General features: G+C 46.6%; 1 protein-coding gene across 1 annotated transcript in view; it reads right to left on the bottom strand.

Moving 5' to 3' along the window:
• The window catches only part of PKD1L1 (polycystin 1 like 1, transient receptor potential channel interacting), a 1,079,023-nt gene that overhangs the window by 611,949 nt on the left and 451,734 nt on the right, over nt 1–15,340 (bottom strand). Inside the window, exons 28-29 of the mRNA XM_069216140.1 lie at nt 10,341–10,418; nt 8,172–8,314 (exon numbers count right to left, since the gene is read on the bottom strand). Of these exons, the coding sequence (XP_069072241.1) occupies nt 8,172–8,314; nt 10,341–10,418 (221 nt within the window). The remainder of the gene's footprint in view (nt 1–8,171; nt 8,315–10,340; nt 10,419–15,340) is intronic.

The following is a 15,340-nucleotide window of genomic DNA, read 5'->3' as shown; positions in this document are numbered from 1 at the left end:
GGTGTCAGCTGCACTGGCTCTGTGTTGGGTCTGACTGATCACATGGCTATACCACAGATTCACATGGTACAGATCAGATATGAACTGTTTGGGTGTCTGAATGGTATTGGCTAACTCAGGGTTGTCCTCCATAATGGCATCACTGTACTGACTGGGCAGGCATGTAATATAACAGGTAGGTGCAGTGTGGTCTGTGAGTGGAGTTGTCTTCGCTGTGATTGACATGTCACAGAGGACATGGACTTATCAGGTGTTGTTACCGTAGAGGCCTGATGTGTTGTCAGTTGCACATCCTATGGGTGAAAGGGGTATGGAGAGCTAAGATGTGTATACAGGCATACATTGATACTGCATCCAGGCCATGCTGTGCCAGCTAAAATGGATTTGGGTGGCATCATGGGGTTTACTAGTAGTGCTGTCCTACTTAGGTATTGATGTAGGTGTGAAGAATGGCATACAGCTGTAAGTAAAAGTGACATTGCCTAACTATGATATATATTTTCACAAATAAACATGTTTAGCCGTGTCTATGCAAGGTATATGTTGACCCTTTCCCCCCCCCCATCTGTCTCTCACCCCCTTCTCTCTCTCTTTGTGTGCATCTGCATCATCTGGTGAAGTAGAAGGGGCACAGGAGAGTGGGGAAGCAGCAGCCCACGGGACCCAGGAAGCTGGCACTAGCGAGAGCGAGGGACCCAGTGGGCTGGAGAGTGAGGGGAGTGCCACGGGGGGAGACCAGATCTACCACCTCTTCTTTGGAATCCACCTCCAGTGGACACTCCATGGCGGACCAATCTGGGAACCCCCAGATCAATCTCTGTCCACCACCCCCCTTACTACCACCACCCTCCCAGTTGCTCCCCACACAGTTGCCCATGCCCGCTCACCCAGGAGGGTGGACGTCTCCTTTGCCAGAGGCACCTCTGCCCCCGCCTCAGTCAGCCCTACTGCCCTCAGTGAGGAGGCTATTGACCTCCTGAGGTCCATCTCTGTGGGTCAGTCAACCTTTGTGAATGCCATCCAGGGACTGGCAGCTCAAGTCCAACAGAGCAATGAGTTCCTTGAGGGCATTCATGGTGCCATGGCTGGCCTACAGAGATCCTTTCAGGCTCTGGCCTCCACTCTGACGGCAGCCAGTGTCCCTTTGTCTTCCTTCCCCCCTCTAACTACCTCAACCCAATCCCAAACCCCTCTCCTATACCCATCCAAAGCACACATACACACAAGCATTCATCCACATCAACAGATAAGGATAGCTCAAACACAAGCACCACAAGACCCACCACCGACATGCACACAAGCAACACCCACCGGCAGAGACACCAATATCCACTCCCTGCACTGACTCTCTCACCACCCCCTCCTTTACGAACATTACACCAGACACACCTGCAGCCACCACACCATCATTCATGGATCCAGCCACAAGTCCTATCTTACCCACAGTCAGCACAATATCAAATCCGCAGACATCCACACCAGTCACCACATCTGACCCCATAACCACCGACACCCCCACATGCAACATGTTGGTAAGTGGATTATTGTTAAGTGCAGGTAAGTACCTACACCTAGCAACAGGCCACTAACCCCCACTTAGGTCCAATTAGGTCTCAAATAAAACCCAGCTCAACCCTTGATAGCTTGGCAACGAGCGACAAGGCTTTACTTAGGAGACAAATGTGTAAAGCATTTAAAAATCACAAAACAGGAAATAAGTAACACAAAACACAATAAAAATCCAACACCAACTTATAAGACTAGATTATATCTTTATCTTTAAAATAAAATGACACCAAAACGATTAAAATTGGATAAGGGGAACCAGAGATATGATTTTTTTTTAAAGAATTAATGCTTTCTAGCTCATAGAAGCAACTAGCACTCAAAGGCTTAAAAAGGTCACACTGGACAGGGACAAAGTCCAGAGCTCAGGCCACCCACGAGGTAACATTGTTAAACATACTTTCAGAAGTGTTTCTTGGTTCAGGAGAGTGGTCCACAGCACCAGCCAAGGGTTCAGAGGCTCTGATTTGCCTCTTGGGGTCTGGGACTACAACTCCCACAATGCATCCCTGCCACTCATGGAGTTTGTTCCAAACGTCTACAAACTTCTGGAACTTCTTCCAGAGGTCCTTTTTGGGTCCTTGAAGTTTCCACAACTTGATCCAAGGTTCCAGAAGCTCTGCGTTGCTCCCTGGGAGTTGGGACTACAATTCCCAAAATGCACCTGGTCAGAATCCTCAAATGGCCACTGGACACTGGTCAGCTGGGCTCTGCTGCTAGGACTTGATGCAGGGGACTCTGGGCAGCTCCTTTATACCTGTAGCAAACAGGGACTCCCTTCATGAAGCAGTAGAAGACAGGCAAAGTCCCTCTAGTGGTGAAGTCCAAGTGTGCAGCTGGTGCAGTCCTTCAGAGTGCAGTTCCCAGGTGCAGGTCAGGGGTCCAGCAGGGCAGTCCTTCTTTGTCTTGTTCCTTGTAGGGATCTGAAGTGTGGGTGCAGCTCTGCAGTATTTATCCTTACTCCTGGGATGGAAAGCAGGGGGGGGTCCTGACTGTCCAATCACAGGCAGCCTCCTTACCTCTTTGACGACCACTTTCTGGGAAGTGTGGCAAAAATCAATCTCAGGGAGCAACATTCTTCAAAAATCCAACATGGTTGAAACTGATTTTTGGAGGTTAGATCGGGCTGAGCCCACCCATTGGTGTGGCTAAAAATCCTAAACAAACTCCTCTTCTGCCCTCTCCTAATCTAATCAAGAGGGTACCTAATTGTCTGGGTTGCAGGAAACAGAGGAGGTCCTGAGCTGCTCCAAATGACCTTCCTTGCCTTTGGAGACCAGTTAGGCTGCTATCACCCATCCTGTTTCAATATCTGCTGAGGCAGATCTCCTCCCCAGGCACATCCTTTGTGTTCAGCACAGGCCACTTCACACCTCATCAAGACAGCCTGGCCAGGCTGCCAGATGCTGGCCAATCAGAGAAGGGCACTACAGTGCTGAAGTTGGCAACTTTCAGGTAGTTTTTTAAAACTCTACCTGAACTAATTAGATTAAATCCAACAATGGCAAGTTCTGTGAATTATCATAAAAATTAATTTGATACCAAACTCAAGGTAAATGTCTCTTAAGGGGACTTTGTTAATTAAAATAAAGTTTCTTCATTTTAGCCTATGGAGGCCATTCACTACAGCGAGGGAAAACAAATTTGGCTATTTTACCTCACCAGGGCTTATAAAACAATTTTATAAGGTCCCTGCTTATAGTTACATGGCACCCAACCCTAGGGACACATAGGGCGCACCTTAGGGGTGACATATATGTAACAATAAGGTAGTTTAAGACTTTGGAAGTACTTTTGATTCCAAAGTCGAGCTTGCAAATAACTTTAGTTTAAAAGCATTCAACAAGGCAGGTCTGCCTTTAGGCGGCCTCTGCAATCAGCCCTGTTTTCCCACACAGCACATGTACCATACCTGCAGACACCACGCCAACAGGCGTTCACCCATCCACCAAGGCATCTCCCTGCACCTCCTCCGTCCATCCTCTCAAGACACCTAAACGCCCGCACTCACCCACCCGACACCCAGCACCCACAAGCATTCCACACAAGCACCTGCACCCAAGACATCCACCAAGACACGTCTCACAACCACTCCCTCTCCCTCCATTCCCAAACCCTTTTGCCATGGCCACCCCATGTGTATAAAATATTTCCTCTCAGGGTTTTCCCTGTTCCCTACCCTTCTCCCACCCTGTGAAATGCCCAAGTGATCTGTGTCCCTCCCCAAGTCCAGCCCTTCCACCTTCAAGTCCTCCCCTGCCCCCTGGTAGTGCCCATGCCCCTCCACCTGCCAAGAAGGATCCCCCTCCAAAGCCCAAAACCAAGCCCAAGCAGCCCCCTACCAAGCCCAAACCACCCCCCGTTCCCATCCCTGAGGTGCATGCCTGCCCCCTTGATGCACCTACCCCGTGGAGGTCATTTTGCAGTCAGGAGTCAAGTCGGGGCACCGTGAAGTGCTGTTAGTGCGTTCGGCACCTGGAACTTTGGACTGGCCAATGGCCACATCATTGTACATAGTTCAATATTTTATTTACTATTTATCATTATCAATACATCTGGACGAATCTGGTGTTTGGTTCAATGGCAACATACTTGTCCTGCTTTTCTTCTACATGGATGTGTGGTGTTTGTGGGTTTTGGTTTGCGTGTGTGATGTGTGGATGTGTGTGATGTGTGTGTGTGTGTGGTGCTAGCTGTTGTGCCTGGCCTGCATCTTGTGTGTGGCTCTGCAATTTGTCCCGCTGTCATTGCTGTGTACTGTGTGTAGGTAGGATATGTTTGCATTTATTACATACATGTATGTATGTGAATTATGTACGGTTTGTGTAGGTTTGTGTAATGGTGATGTTTTGTGCCCTGGTGTTGGGTTTTGTGTGTGCGGCCGTGTGTGTTTGTTGGTGGCGATGTCATATGCGTTGTGTGTGGTGTGTGTATAGTGTGACATATGTTTCATTGTATGGCAGGGTGAATGTGTAGATTGGTTGTGTGGTGTTGTTACATGTTGGTGTAAGTATGTCTTGACATGTGGAGCTGTGCAGTGAGATTGCTTGGCCTAGTGTTTGTGTAGTTGCGGTTGTGGTGTTGTTGTGTCACTCGGTGATATTGTGAATGATTGTGTTGGACAGTGCCAGTGCTGTGTCTGTGCGGGTTGGTGTGTGTGTGTTGACTGTGGTGTGTTATACGGATGTGCGTGTGTGATGTGCGTGTGTAGGTATGTGTGTTCGTAGGGGTGTTTGCTTATGTGTGTGTGGCCATCGCAAGCTATCCCAGATGTGTATGTTGTGTGCGTGGGTACTGATGTCTTTCCTTCCAGTATCCTGTAGGTGTGTGTACTTATGGTTGTTGTCTTCGTCGCTGGTTCTGGAGTTGTGTGAGCAGGAGCAGTGGGAATACTTCCAGTTCTGGTTCCATGGCAGCTCCGGGCAGGTATGTGTTCCTGAAGGTGAGTGTTTCCTTTTTTAGCGCTGGTTTCTGCCAGGGTTTTCGTGGTGGTGCGACAGCAGCAGAAACCATGGCGGTGTGCAGCCTCGTAATGTGTCTGGCAGAAACATGGTCCCTGCCAGTCTGAAGGTGCCTACCGCCATCTGCAGCAGCCTGACCACACTGGCGGTAGTTTGGCTGTGTTCTGTTGGGAACCCAGCCATGGTCATAATTTGGTGGTCTTCACTACCGGACCTTCGGCAGTACAATTGACACCACCAATATGGTGGACCGGGGACTGTCAAAGTTGTAATGACCCCCTTAGTGAGGTGCTGAGGTGACAAATACACTACACATACCTTCAGGGCATCAGTCCAATCGAGGCGATGCTTCAGTTACGAGAAGCTCTGAGGCTGAGACATGAGAACCTGAGTTGTTGACGCTGCAGTCGATGAGATCTGCGATGCGAGGCCCTGCGTCAGAGAAGCGTCACACAACTGCAGTTCTGTAGCACGCTGGGAGGATGATGCGGAATGCTGGCACTGAGAGAATCCTTGCAGCAGAGGTGATGCATCAGTTTTGCACAGGGTTCCACTGCGCACCATAAGGGTTTTTTTTTTTTTTTTTAGAAATTTCCGCATGTGTCTGTGGGTTCTTCATGGGTTCTCCGGTTTTCTTCTCTTTTTCACCCAGAGAGTGTATATCCCAATTTTGTCAAACATCATTATTTGGAACCTCAACATAGAATGGTAGCCAAGGCAAGGTCACAAGCCCCCAGAGAGTACCACTTCCTTACCTCCTTACCTCCCCTGGTCTAGACACTAAGTGATGGATAGCGATTCATAAACTCTCCTACCTGTCTAAGCAAGTTCTATATCTTCTCAAAGGTATACCCCTGGAGATTACTCAGTACCCTCTGCATCTAGATAAGGAACACTATTCCGATACATGGTATGTGTGATGGTTTATGGCTCAGGTAATTTGATATATTACACCAAATCCAGAATAATCTGACATTAATTTCCACATTATCCTTTGTATTCCCCGTAGAGTTCTTCATAGCACCTTAAAACACAGCCCTGGGTAAGACCTTTGTTTAAATTTTAGGTTAAACAGGAAGTTCGAAACACGTCAGGGTACATTGTAATACGGACCGAGGGCACTTGCATCCATGTAAAGCCTTGTAATTAAATGACATTGGACTGAGAGGATTTTCACTCTTCAGCCATTTGTGAAGTTTTAAAAAGGATATGCCTCCACCGCATAGGGCCCCATGGCACTTGAAGGATCACACAGATGGAAGACTAAATATCCCCAAAATTTTACATTGAATGATTTGTGTTGGACACTTCTTTTCTCCTTTTGTCGATAAACTATATATGTTGAATACCATATGTGTTGAACAAATTAAAACTTCAAATATATGTTGGAAATGTATATTTGTTGACACTTATATTTGCAGATAGCCCCTATGAATATTTAAATAATGTCTAATGTGATTTTTTGTGAAAATGTATAAAGTATTGTCATTTATATGAATAACATAGGTGGTTTGTTTTAGACTTTTCTGAATGTAATTACGTGCTTTATACCGCTTTGTGAACAAGATATTTTTGATGAATCATAATATTTCTGATGAAAAATATATATGGTCAGTTCAGTGTATAATTTCCATGGTATGCAACACCAACATCTAAGTATTGTGAGTAAGAGGTGAAAAACCTATTAATGTCTTAAAGAAACTTTAAAATTGTTGATTACATGAGGCGCAAAGTAGTTATGTAACCTGGAGAAGTCATATATGTAATTTATGGTGTAGGGGGCACCATTTAGTCCACAGTTTAGTTTATTGATCCCGCCCTTATCAACACAATTAGGATTCAAGAAACACCAAACATTATCGAATTATCCATTTCCATTTGGAAATTACACTTATAGTCCAGAAGCAAAAAAAAAAAAAAAAACTAATTTAAGAGTTCTTCACTACCACAACATGTAAAACTTAAATGTACATGTCCAACTTTTCAAATATACTGCACTCTGCCCTGGTGCTTTCCAGGTCCCACCTTAGGGGTGTTTTGTATGTATTAAAAAGGATGGCCTGGACCTGGCAAAATATTCATTTTGCTATGTCGAAATGGCAGTTTAAATTTGAAGGTTGTTCATTTTTTTGTGACAAAGTATGTTGTTCTAGGAAACAGGCTCCCTGCACCAGCCGACCTCCCGACACTTGGAAGACAAAAACTCTGACTAGAAGCTAATACCCAAAATGGTGACACTAACTAGTATTAGTTCCAAGGCTAAGGCCCGAAATCGACAATCAACTGTCGAAACCTGATAGCTTCTTGCTTCTTCACTCCTCATCCAAGATTACAGCCCTTCAATGGGCCATCGCAAACGCATCAATAATAGGGCATGGCCAAGAGGATGAAACTGCTGGAATCATCAGCCCTCAAGATTCATTCCGGAGCTCTAAGAACAGATCTACTTCACCAGACAGTCAACTGGAGGGCAAGGAAAAAAAAGGCAGAAGAAAAAGTGTAACACATATGAGGCTGACATTTAAGAGACTGAGCAGAGAGGTCATTATTTTTTTTGTGCAAGAGCTGGTGATACACGTGTACCCCAATAATGGTTAGCACCAGGCCTAATACCTCCCATCTGTCTATTGTACCCTAGGAGACTAAAGCGCCTATTGGTTAGCAATATCTCTGTTTAGAAGCATGAGCAATCACTGGTTGAATATTGTATCTATTGGGGTAGTTATTGCATGCACTGTTGGGTTATGACCCCCTACCACCACACCACCTACTCGAGTAAACCTAATTCTGTATGCCCACATCTGCCATGACAGCCAGGTCAACTACTAGAAGGCCTCAACCCCAACAATGCAGGCCTAGTAACTTCTGTGTCCTGTGTCACCCGAAAATGGGTCTCATAGTTATATGCAAGGTATAGTGGGTGTGATGTACGCAGGGAGTGCAATAGTGTCTCTGGAGCAATGTCCCAAAATGTGTGGAGGGACTGTGTGGTGGATGAAAATAGGAAACGTAGGTAGTGACAAGATATAGCTTTAATTCACAACAGTGACTGAAAGAGTAAATCTTAGTCTGATTTTTAAGATAAATAGAAACGATTCTAGAAATATTACAATTACAAAATGTAAAAATGGAATTCAGACCTACCTCCCTTCCGGAAGTGCAAAAGATACTGAATATTGACTCAATTTCAAAACCATATCGGGGTTGGACTTGACAGGTCATTCCATGTGGTTTCTCATTGACTGAGAAATACAACTGTGCTCTCCCCATTAAGATTTCATTAGATGCTGCAGAGATACAGTGAAGAAGTAAATGTAGATTTTAACAGAAGCATCTAGAATTGTGGTACATCATTACCATATTCAATTTGCTCTTTGAAGATGTCTGTGAAGAGTGCAACTAGGTATTTGGTAAGTAATGGATTTGGGGAGAGGATGCATGTGTGTATGTAGTAGATGGCTGTGTATGGCACATACTGTAGGAATTACATTTTTATATGAATATATCAAATGTTCAATCTGAAAAAAAGGACATCTGTCACATATGGAAAACAAAAAAAAATAATGAGAAACATTTCCATTGACTAAAATATTTTCTTTATATTTTTAAGTACTGCATTTTATCAGTAATATGTATTTGAGTTGCTGGTAGTTAACGAGACAATCTCATGAGTGTCAAAGAATTGACACCGGGCCTCTGTGCTTGAACTTCAATTTACCAAATTGCTGGTCACAGCCAAGGGTCCCTTCTTCAAGAATACACTTTAACAGAAAAAGAGAATGATACACGAGGAGACAACCTTGTCAGACTATTGCCATGCTGTAATGACCCAGCTAGAATCAGTGTCACGAGGGCACTGAAAGCACTTCTGAAGAGTTCAACTACCTGACAACATAGGGTCACGAAAGGAGTACTGTCCTGAATATATAGCTCTTAGAGTGACGAAATGGAAACAAGCATTCTGGCTATGATAACCAGTGGGTGCTGATGCGTTATAGCAATCTTTGAAAGATCATTAATGAATGTTCATAAAAACCTAGGAAAATCACAATTAATGTGAAGTTATGATCAAATAAATACCAAAAAATCCCTGGAACGTACTGGTTATGGCGTGATACACACACCAGAACTCATTCCCCTGCTGTACACTGCGCATGACTTCACACCATCACTGATGACATCTGAAATATATTATCAAGAGACCACACAACCCTCACCAATGACAATCAGTGACACCACAGTATGAACAACTATCAGATCACACTGAGCACCTCTAAGAAATGCAAAACAGATAAACATTACTTATAGTTAATACCCTGGAGAAAGGCTGTGCTTGAGTAGTACAGTGTATAAGAAGTATTACTAAATGTTGAATCACAAACTAAGATCTCATTCTTTCTCAAGGGTGTTAACCATGTTTGTATAACAAGTACTAGGCACAAATGAACTACAGGTGATGAGTTAGTTCAGTGGAAGATGGTCATTGTAACCCAAAGCTGCGAACACATTATGCAGGCAATAAGGGATGAACCCTTAGTGTGTGTTTTAAGATGTACGACTTGCACTACATGTACCATGCACAAATATACTCTGTGCGCACAAGATGTGGGGAGTTCACGTTTTTCCTCTTCATAAAGGTAGCTTGAGGGGACTTTTCAGACTGCCTTGTTACAGCATGGGCAACGGTTCATGTTATGGTGAACTATGCATGGAGTTTCATAGATAGAAACCTAATGAGCACTGTATCCACTGGGGGCTGGGAAAACCTATACTTAGGGTGACTTGCAGGTGGCACAGAGATGACGGAGTACAGAGTGTGAGCGTCTAATTGTGTTACTTCAAAAACAAAAAGCCAGCAGCTAATGTGTACGCAAAGGATGAAGTATTGAAATAGTGCATAAGTGCTTCCTGTGAGGAAAAGGTATGCTTCGACACATCAGTGCAAAGAATAGCAATTTTCGAAAAACTTTGCAAATGTTTTCCTCACTTCATACACAGAGGAAGAGTGAACACCGCATTATCGCCACTTATCTCAAGTGATACTAAATGAGTCTACTTGTTGTCAGAAACAGGGAATACATAAACATTTGTGGACTCGATCTTGGGTCGATTATGCCATACAAGCCGAAACGGGCTCTTAAATTGTAGAACAGATTGAAAAGCGAGAACCTGTAATGAGTTGAAATACTCTCTTCCGCTTTCAAAATATATGCTACTGAGGAAAAGGTACTTTTCATACACTGATACTTCTGTAACATGTTACCACATTTTAGAACAGCGTTACACATTTGAAATCTCTTTACATGCACTCACCTATAGCAACCTCCACCATGTACATCTTGGTAGGCTTCAAAGCAAAGGATCTTAAGGTCACAGTGTGAGATGAAGTACCTGGAAACGAATACGATTTTAAAGTATCATTTCAATGACAATTTAAAACAGAATGTGTTACATCACTTTACAAGTGGACGACAAACTCCTCAAATAGTTCTTCCTGTAGGTTGATGTAAAATGTGTGTCTTGCTTGTGAAATATTCTGGGCTTCTAAAGAATAATAAAAACCAGTACAAATATTACTGTGTAACCCTGATTTATCTCTACTGAACACTACCTGAGGCACTGCTTAGAAGACTTTAAAACACTCAAGCGGTGCTGTATTAGAAGGCACCATCAGCTCAGGCATCCAACATAATTTTCTGCTGGGTACAGTATTCCCCACAAAGTACTAAAATACAGCACTTTACTGTAAACTTTCCCATGCACCCTGACCAGCAGCATCAGAGCAAATATTGCAACATTTAAGTGTCACAAGGAACTAAAGCCATGGCCACCAAATAAACAATGGCCCCATTTGAAGGAGCCAAGAACCACTGCTGTCATAATATGATTAACTGGCGCGCTTCATTAGTCCGCTCAGCAATGAGACACACATTTGGTATTCTCAATAATAAAAAGATTGCTTTTCCATCCTTTCTTTATGCTTCTTGCATATTTAATCCAGTGCATTGTGAGCATCAACATTAAAGAGTGTTTTCAAAGAATGATGCTTTCAAAGTCAGACAATGCAATCGTGTGTCTCCCACCAGATATGGCAGTGTCTGGATTTGTAATGTCCCAGCCACGTGGCTGTGTATGCGTCCGTGTGCGGGGGGAAAGGGTCATTGTCTGCATGCATAGTGGTGCCCATATGTCCATTTCCTGTTACTGCTTCCTGTTAGTCTATCCGAGCACAAAAATCTTTCTGCTGCGGACTCATAAAAAAATAGCAGATGACAACAGTTCTAACAAGAGTGCGGCATGCACTGGCCTGCCTCTCAGTCACTAGTATGTAGGGAACATCCCATTCCTTCTACTTAACAAGTTTAAGAGGGGTGGCGCAAGGGTGGCTGCTATGGAGGGACGCAGTCTAGTCTCTCCGCTGGGATCATCCGGAGGAGGAAATGGCGTGAATGGACAGGATTGGTGGAGGGGTGCGTGTGGGAGGAATAAAAGGAAGTGATATATAGGGTCGGGAAGGGAGGGACCGGTCTCTTCAGCGTCAGCCCGTTACGCGGTGGAAAGTTTTGGCCAGCCCGTCCAAGGTTTAGGTTGGCGTGGTTGCATTTTTTTTTTTTTTACACTGGCGGCATGGCCCACGGCCACGACACGAAGACAGCCGCACAGAGCTACTCAGGCCTGGTGTCCTTGACCAGGCCTGGGTAGGGATGTCGCGCCCTGTGCGCGTAGCATCCGGAGGGGTTGCGGCTGCAATCGTGGCTTGCACCTCTCTTGAACGGCCAAAGAGGAGGAGATTGGCTGAGGGGAGACGACCCGGAGCACCTGCCCCACGCAGTGAGTACTGTGTGCACACGCTCACGGGGCCTGCAGTCGGGCAGGTGGGGGGGGGGGGGGAGGGGGGCAATGGGAGTTGTCAGTGCAGCAGAATCGGAGCCTGTCGAGCAAGAGCAGGGACACGCTCCTATGGGTGATGCAGGCTTGGGGGCTGGTTCTAGTGGTTCGGGCAGCCCCCTCCCCATAGACACCTTAGTATTGCCAGGTGGCCCCACACAGGAGGGGCCAAGCAGGGCCCCTGTAGGAAAGAATGGGACAGAATGGGGCAGCCATGCCCCAAGGATGAGTCAAGGCACCGCTGTGGGTGTGTTGGCCGGGGAAGGGGTTTGGGACAGACTGGACTCCTGAGGGCCCCACCGGGGCCCCAGAACCTGGCCCGTCCTGGTGCCTAGTCAGGCCCAGACACCCCAGGATTGGTCCTCTGTAGACATTGAGGCCAGGATTCGTGAGGAAAGGAAGGAGGTGGTGGAGACAGAGGAGAAGTGGGCCCAGTTGTGCAGGGAAGTGGCCCTGGAGAGGGGGCGGCAACTGAAGCGAAAAGTGGGTAGACAGGAGCCTGAAGCCAGTTCATCACCTAGGGAAGGTCCAGGCAGTTGGGTATGGGACCCAAACAAAAAGTGGGTAGGCAAGAGGCTCATGCGGCCAAGGGGTCCGCCAGCATGATGGGCACCAGTGGCGCACACGGCCGTGAGAGGTGCGGAGAGTACAAGCCAGCAAAAAGAGGCTTGCAGTTGGTAGGTGACGCCAACGGGGCACAACACGGCCTCCGAAAGTTGGTCTGAAGCACTCAAGGGGTTTTTGGCGGCCTTCTCTACACCGCAGGACCGTGCTGGCCGCAAAGGTGGTAGGCGCCACGTGGGACGGGATCAGGACGAATGGAGTGACATAATGGACGAGAGAGGTGTGGACGACGAGTGTGCGATGGATGAGGAGGTAGTGGTGGAATTGGATTACGAGGATGAGTTGGATGAATGGGAAGAGGGGGAGATTTGCGAGGACGAGTTGAGCAGGAGAAAGGGGGGGGAGGGCACAATAGCGGCGCAACCCCCTCTTCAATTTCTATTTTATAGGTGACAGCAGATGATGGATGGTGGTGGCACGCAAAGAGGAGCGAGGTTGCCAGGTGCCGACGGCAGCAAACAGGGCAGTGCCACGCGTTCAAGTTAAGGGTGAATGGTGGTCTGAATGGGGTGGTGGTCACAGTACATCTGTGTCAAAAATGCACAAGTCCATTGGGGTAGGCGATCATTCCATTCACGAAGCACCTGTTTCAAGTGAGACACAGGTGGGGGACAGTAAGCTGCTGTCAACACAGGACGCTGCTAGTACTGGTGAAAGTGGGACCATGACGATGGATAAGGAGGGGGAGGACAAGGTCAGGGATGGGCATAAGAAGAGGCTTCCATATATGGGTTTGGCGATGCCTTTGGGTTCGCATGTGGTGGACAAACCGAAAGCAAGGATTTGGCGCCAAGAGTATGTTCATGTTTTTAAATTGTTGCATAGGGACATACAGGCGAAGGAAGGTTCAAAAGAGGAGGAGTGGAAGTTAGCTAGGCGGCCCTGGGTGTCAATTACCATGGACAATTGGACATATACCTTTCTGATATATGCTAGTATATATTGTGAGAAGCTTCCCGACGGGCCATTGTGCTTTTCAAATACATGGATATCATACGGAAGGCACAAATGCATTTTGGGGTTTTTGTCTGGCTCAGTTATGAGGAGGAGTTTCGGCGTGGGTGAGTGAGACTCCTGATAAGCCTTGGGGGGGGGGGGGAGACGTGAACTCAGAGCTTTGGATGCTGTGGATGGCTTCCTCGCATTTAGCAGCCTTGGCAAACACCGCTAGTGGTCTCCCAGTGATCTACAAGCCTTTTCAGTCCCGTCCCGCCCTGGGATAACAACCCCAGATTCCTACCTCGGGGGCATGTTGGAACTTCAATAAGGGTTTCTGCTCCAGACATCCCTGTAAGTTCAAACATCAGTGCCCTAAATGTGGAAGAAAGCACCCGGTCACACAATGTTTCTCACTCAATAGCCCAGCGGAACAGTGGAGAGTGGCTAGGGGTGGAGGGATGCAAGGCGCTCGGATAGGGACATGGCGAACAAACTGGACTGGTGTTTTCAAGAGGGGTTTCGGTTAGGTTACCAGGGGCCGCGACAAAGGAGATGGGCGGACAATTTGCGGTCTGCCAAAGATATGCCTCAGGTAGTAGCTGACAAGTTGGCAAAAGAAGTTGCGGAATGTAGAATTACGGGCCCCTTTTTCGAGTGGCCTATGGCTGGCTTGAGGATTTCACCTTTGGGCGTGGTTCCCAAAAAAGCGGCCGGGAGTTTTGTTTTATCCATCATTTGTCATGGCCGGAAGGAGCATCAGTGAACAATTTTATCGCACCGGAAGACACACGGGTGGTTTATGCGTCCGTCGACAATGACATCCGGTTCGTTCGAGGATGTGGCAAGGGGTCTTAGCTAGCAAAATGTGACAGCAAGGCGGCTTTCAGGCTCTTGCCCATTCATCCGGAGAACTTAGGGTTATTGGGTATGCAGCTGGATGGGGCAATTTTTGTGGACAGAGTCCTCCGGATGGGCTGCGCCATCTCATGTGCACTTTTTGAGACTTTCAGTAAATTCCTCCAGTGGGTCTTTCTGAAAGTGTGTGGACATTGTGAGGTGACTCATTATCTGCACGATTTTTTGTTTGTGGGCAAGGCTGGCTCAGACTCTTGTGAGCAGGCGTTGGCAGGTTTTGAGAGACTGGCGGGGGAAATGGGTGTTCTGTTGGCTCCAGAGAAGACTGAGAGCCCCAGTTGTGTACTGACTTTCTTGGGGTTGCTGGATACGGTGAGCCTGGTAGCTCATTTGCCACATGGGAAGTTTGTAGAGATTTTGGAATTTCTGAGACAGGTTCGAGCATTACATAAGATTGACTTACGCAGGGCACAACAGCTGTTGGGTTATCTTAAAGTTGCATGTAGGGTTGTCAAAGGGGGCAGGACTTTTTGTAGGCGCCTGGGGCTTGCCATGTCAGGCGCTTCCCTTTCGCATCACAGGATTTGAGTGTCAGTGGGTTTAAGAGAGGATGTCCGAGTGTGAGAAACTTTCTTGACACAGTTTAATGGGGTTTCCATGACTTTCTGTGAGGAGGATATGGTCTGGCAGGTACCAATATTTTCTGATGCTGCGGGGGCTGCCGTTTCGGTCTGTTTGGGGATGGAACGTGGTGTGCGGAACAATGGCCAGCACGTTGATTGCAACAAGGACAAAGTCTCGCTTTTTTTTTAGTTTTTTTCTGCTGTTGGTGGCTTTCACGGTTTGGGGGGGGACCAACTGGCCAACAGGATGGTGGTTTTTCAGGTAGACAACATGACAGTGGTGGAACTAGTGAACAGGCACAGAGCAAAGGATGTGAGGGTGTTGCGCTTATTGAGATTTTCCATGCTTAGATGCTGGTCACTGAATGTTATACTTAAAGCAGT

The sequence above is a fragment of the Pleurodeles waltl genome, chromosome 2_1 (assembly GCF_031143425.1).
Source record: "Pleurodeles waltl isolate 20211129_DDA chromosome 2_1, aPleWal1.hap1.20221129, whole genome shotgun sequence".
Classification (NCBI taxonomy): domain Eukaryota; kingdom Metazoa; phylum Chordata; class Amphibia; order Caudata; family Salamandridae; genus Pleurodeles; species Pleurodeles waltl.
This window is presented reverse-complemented; position numbering and strand designations above follow the sequence as displayed.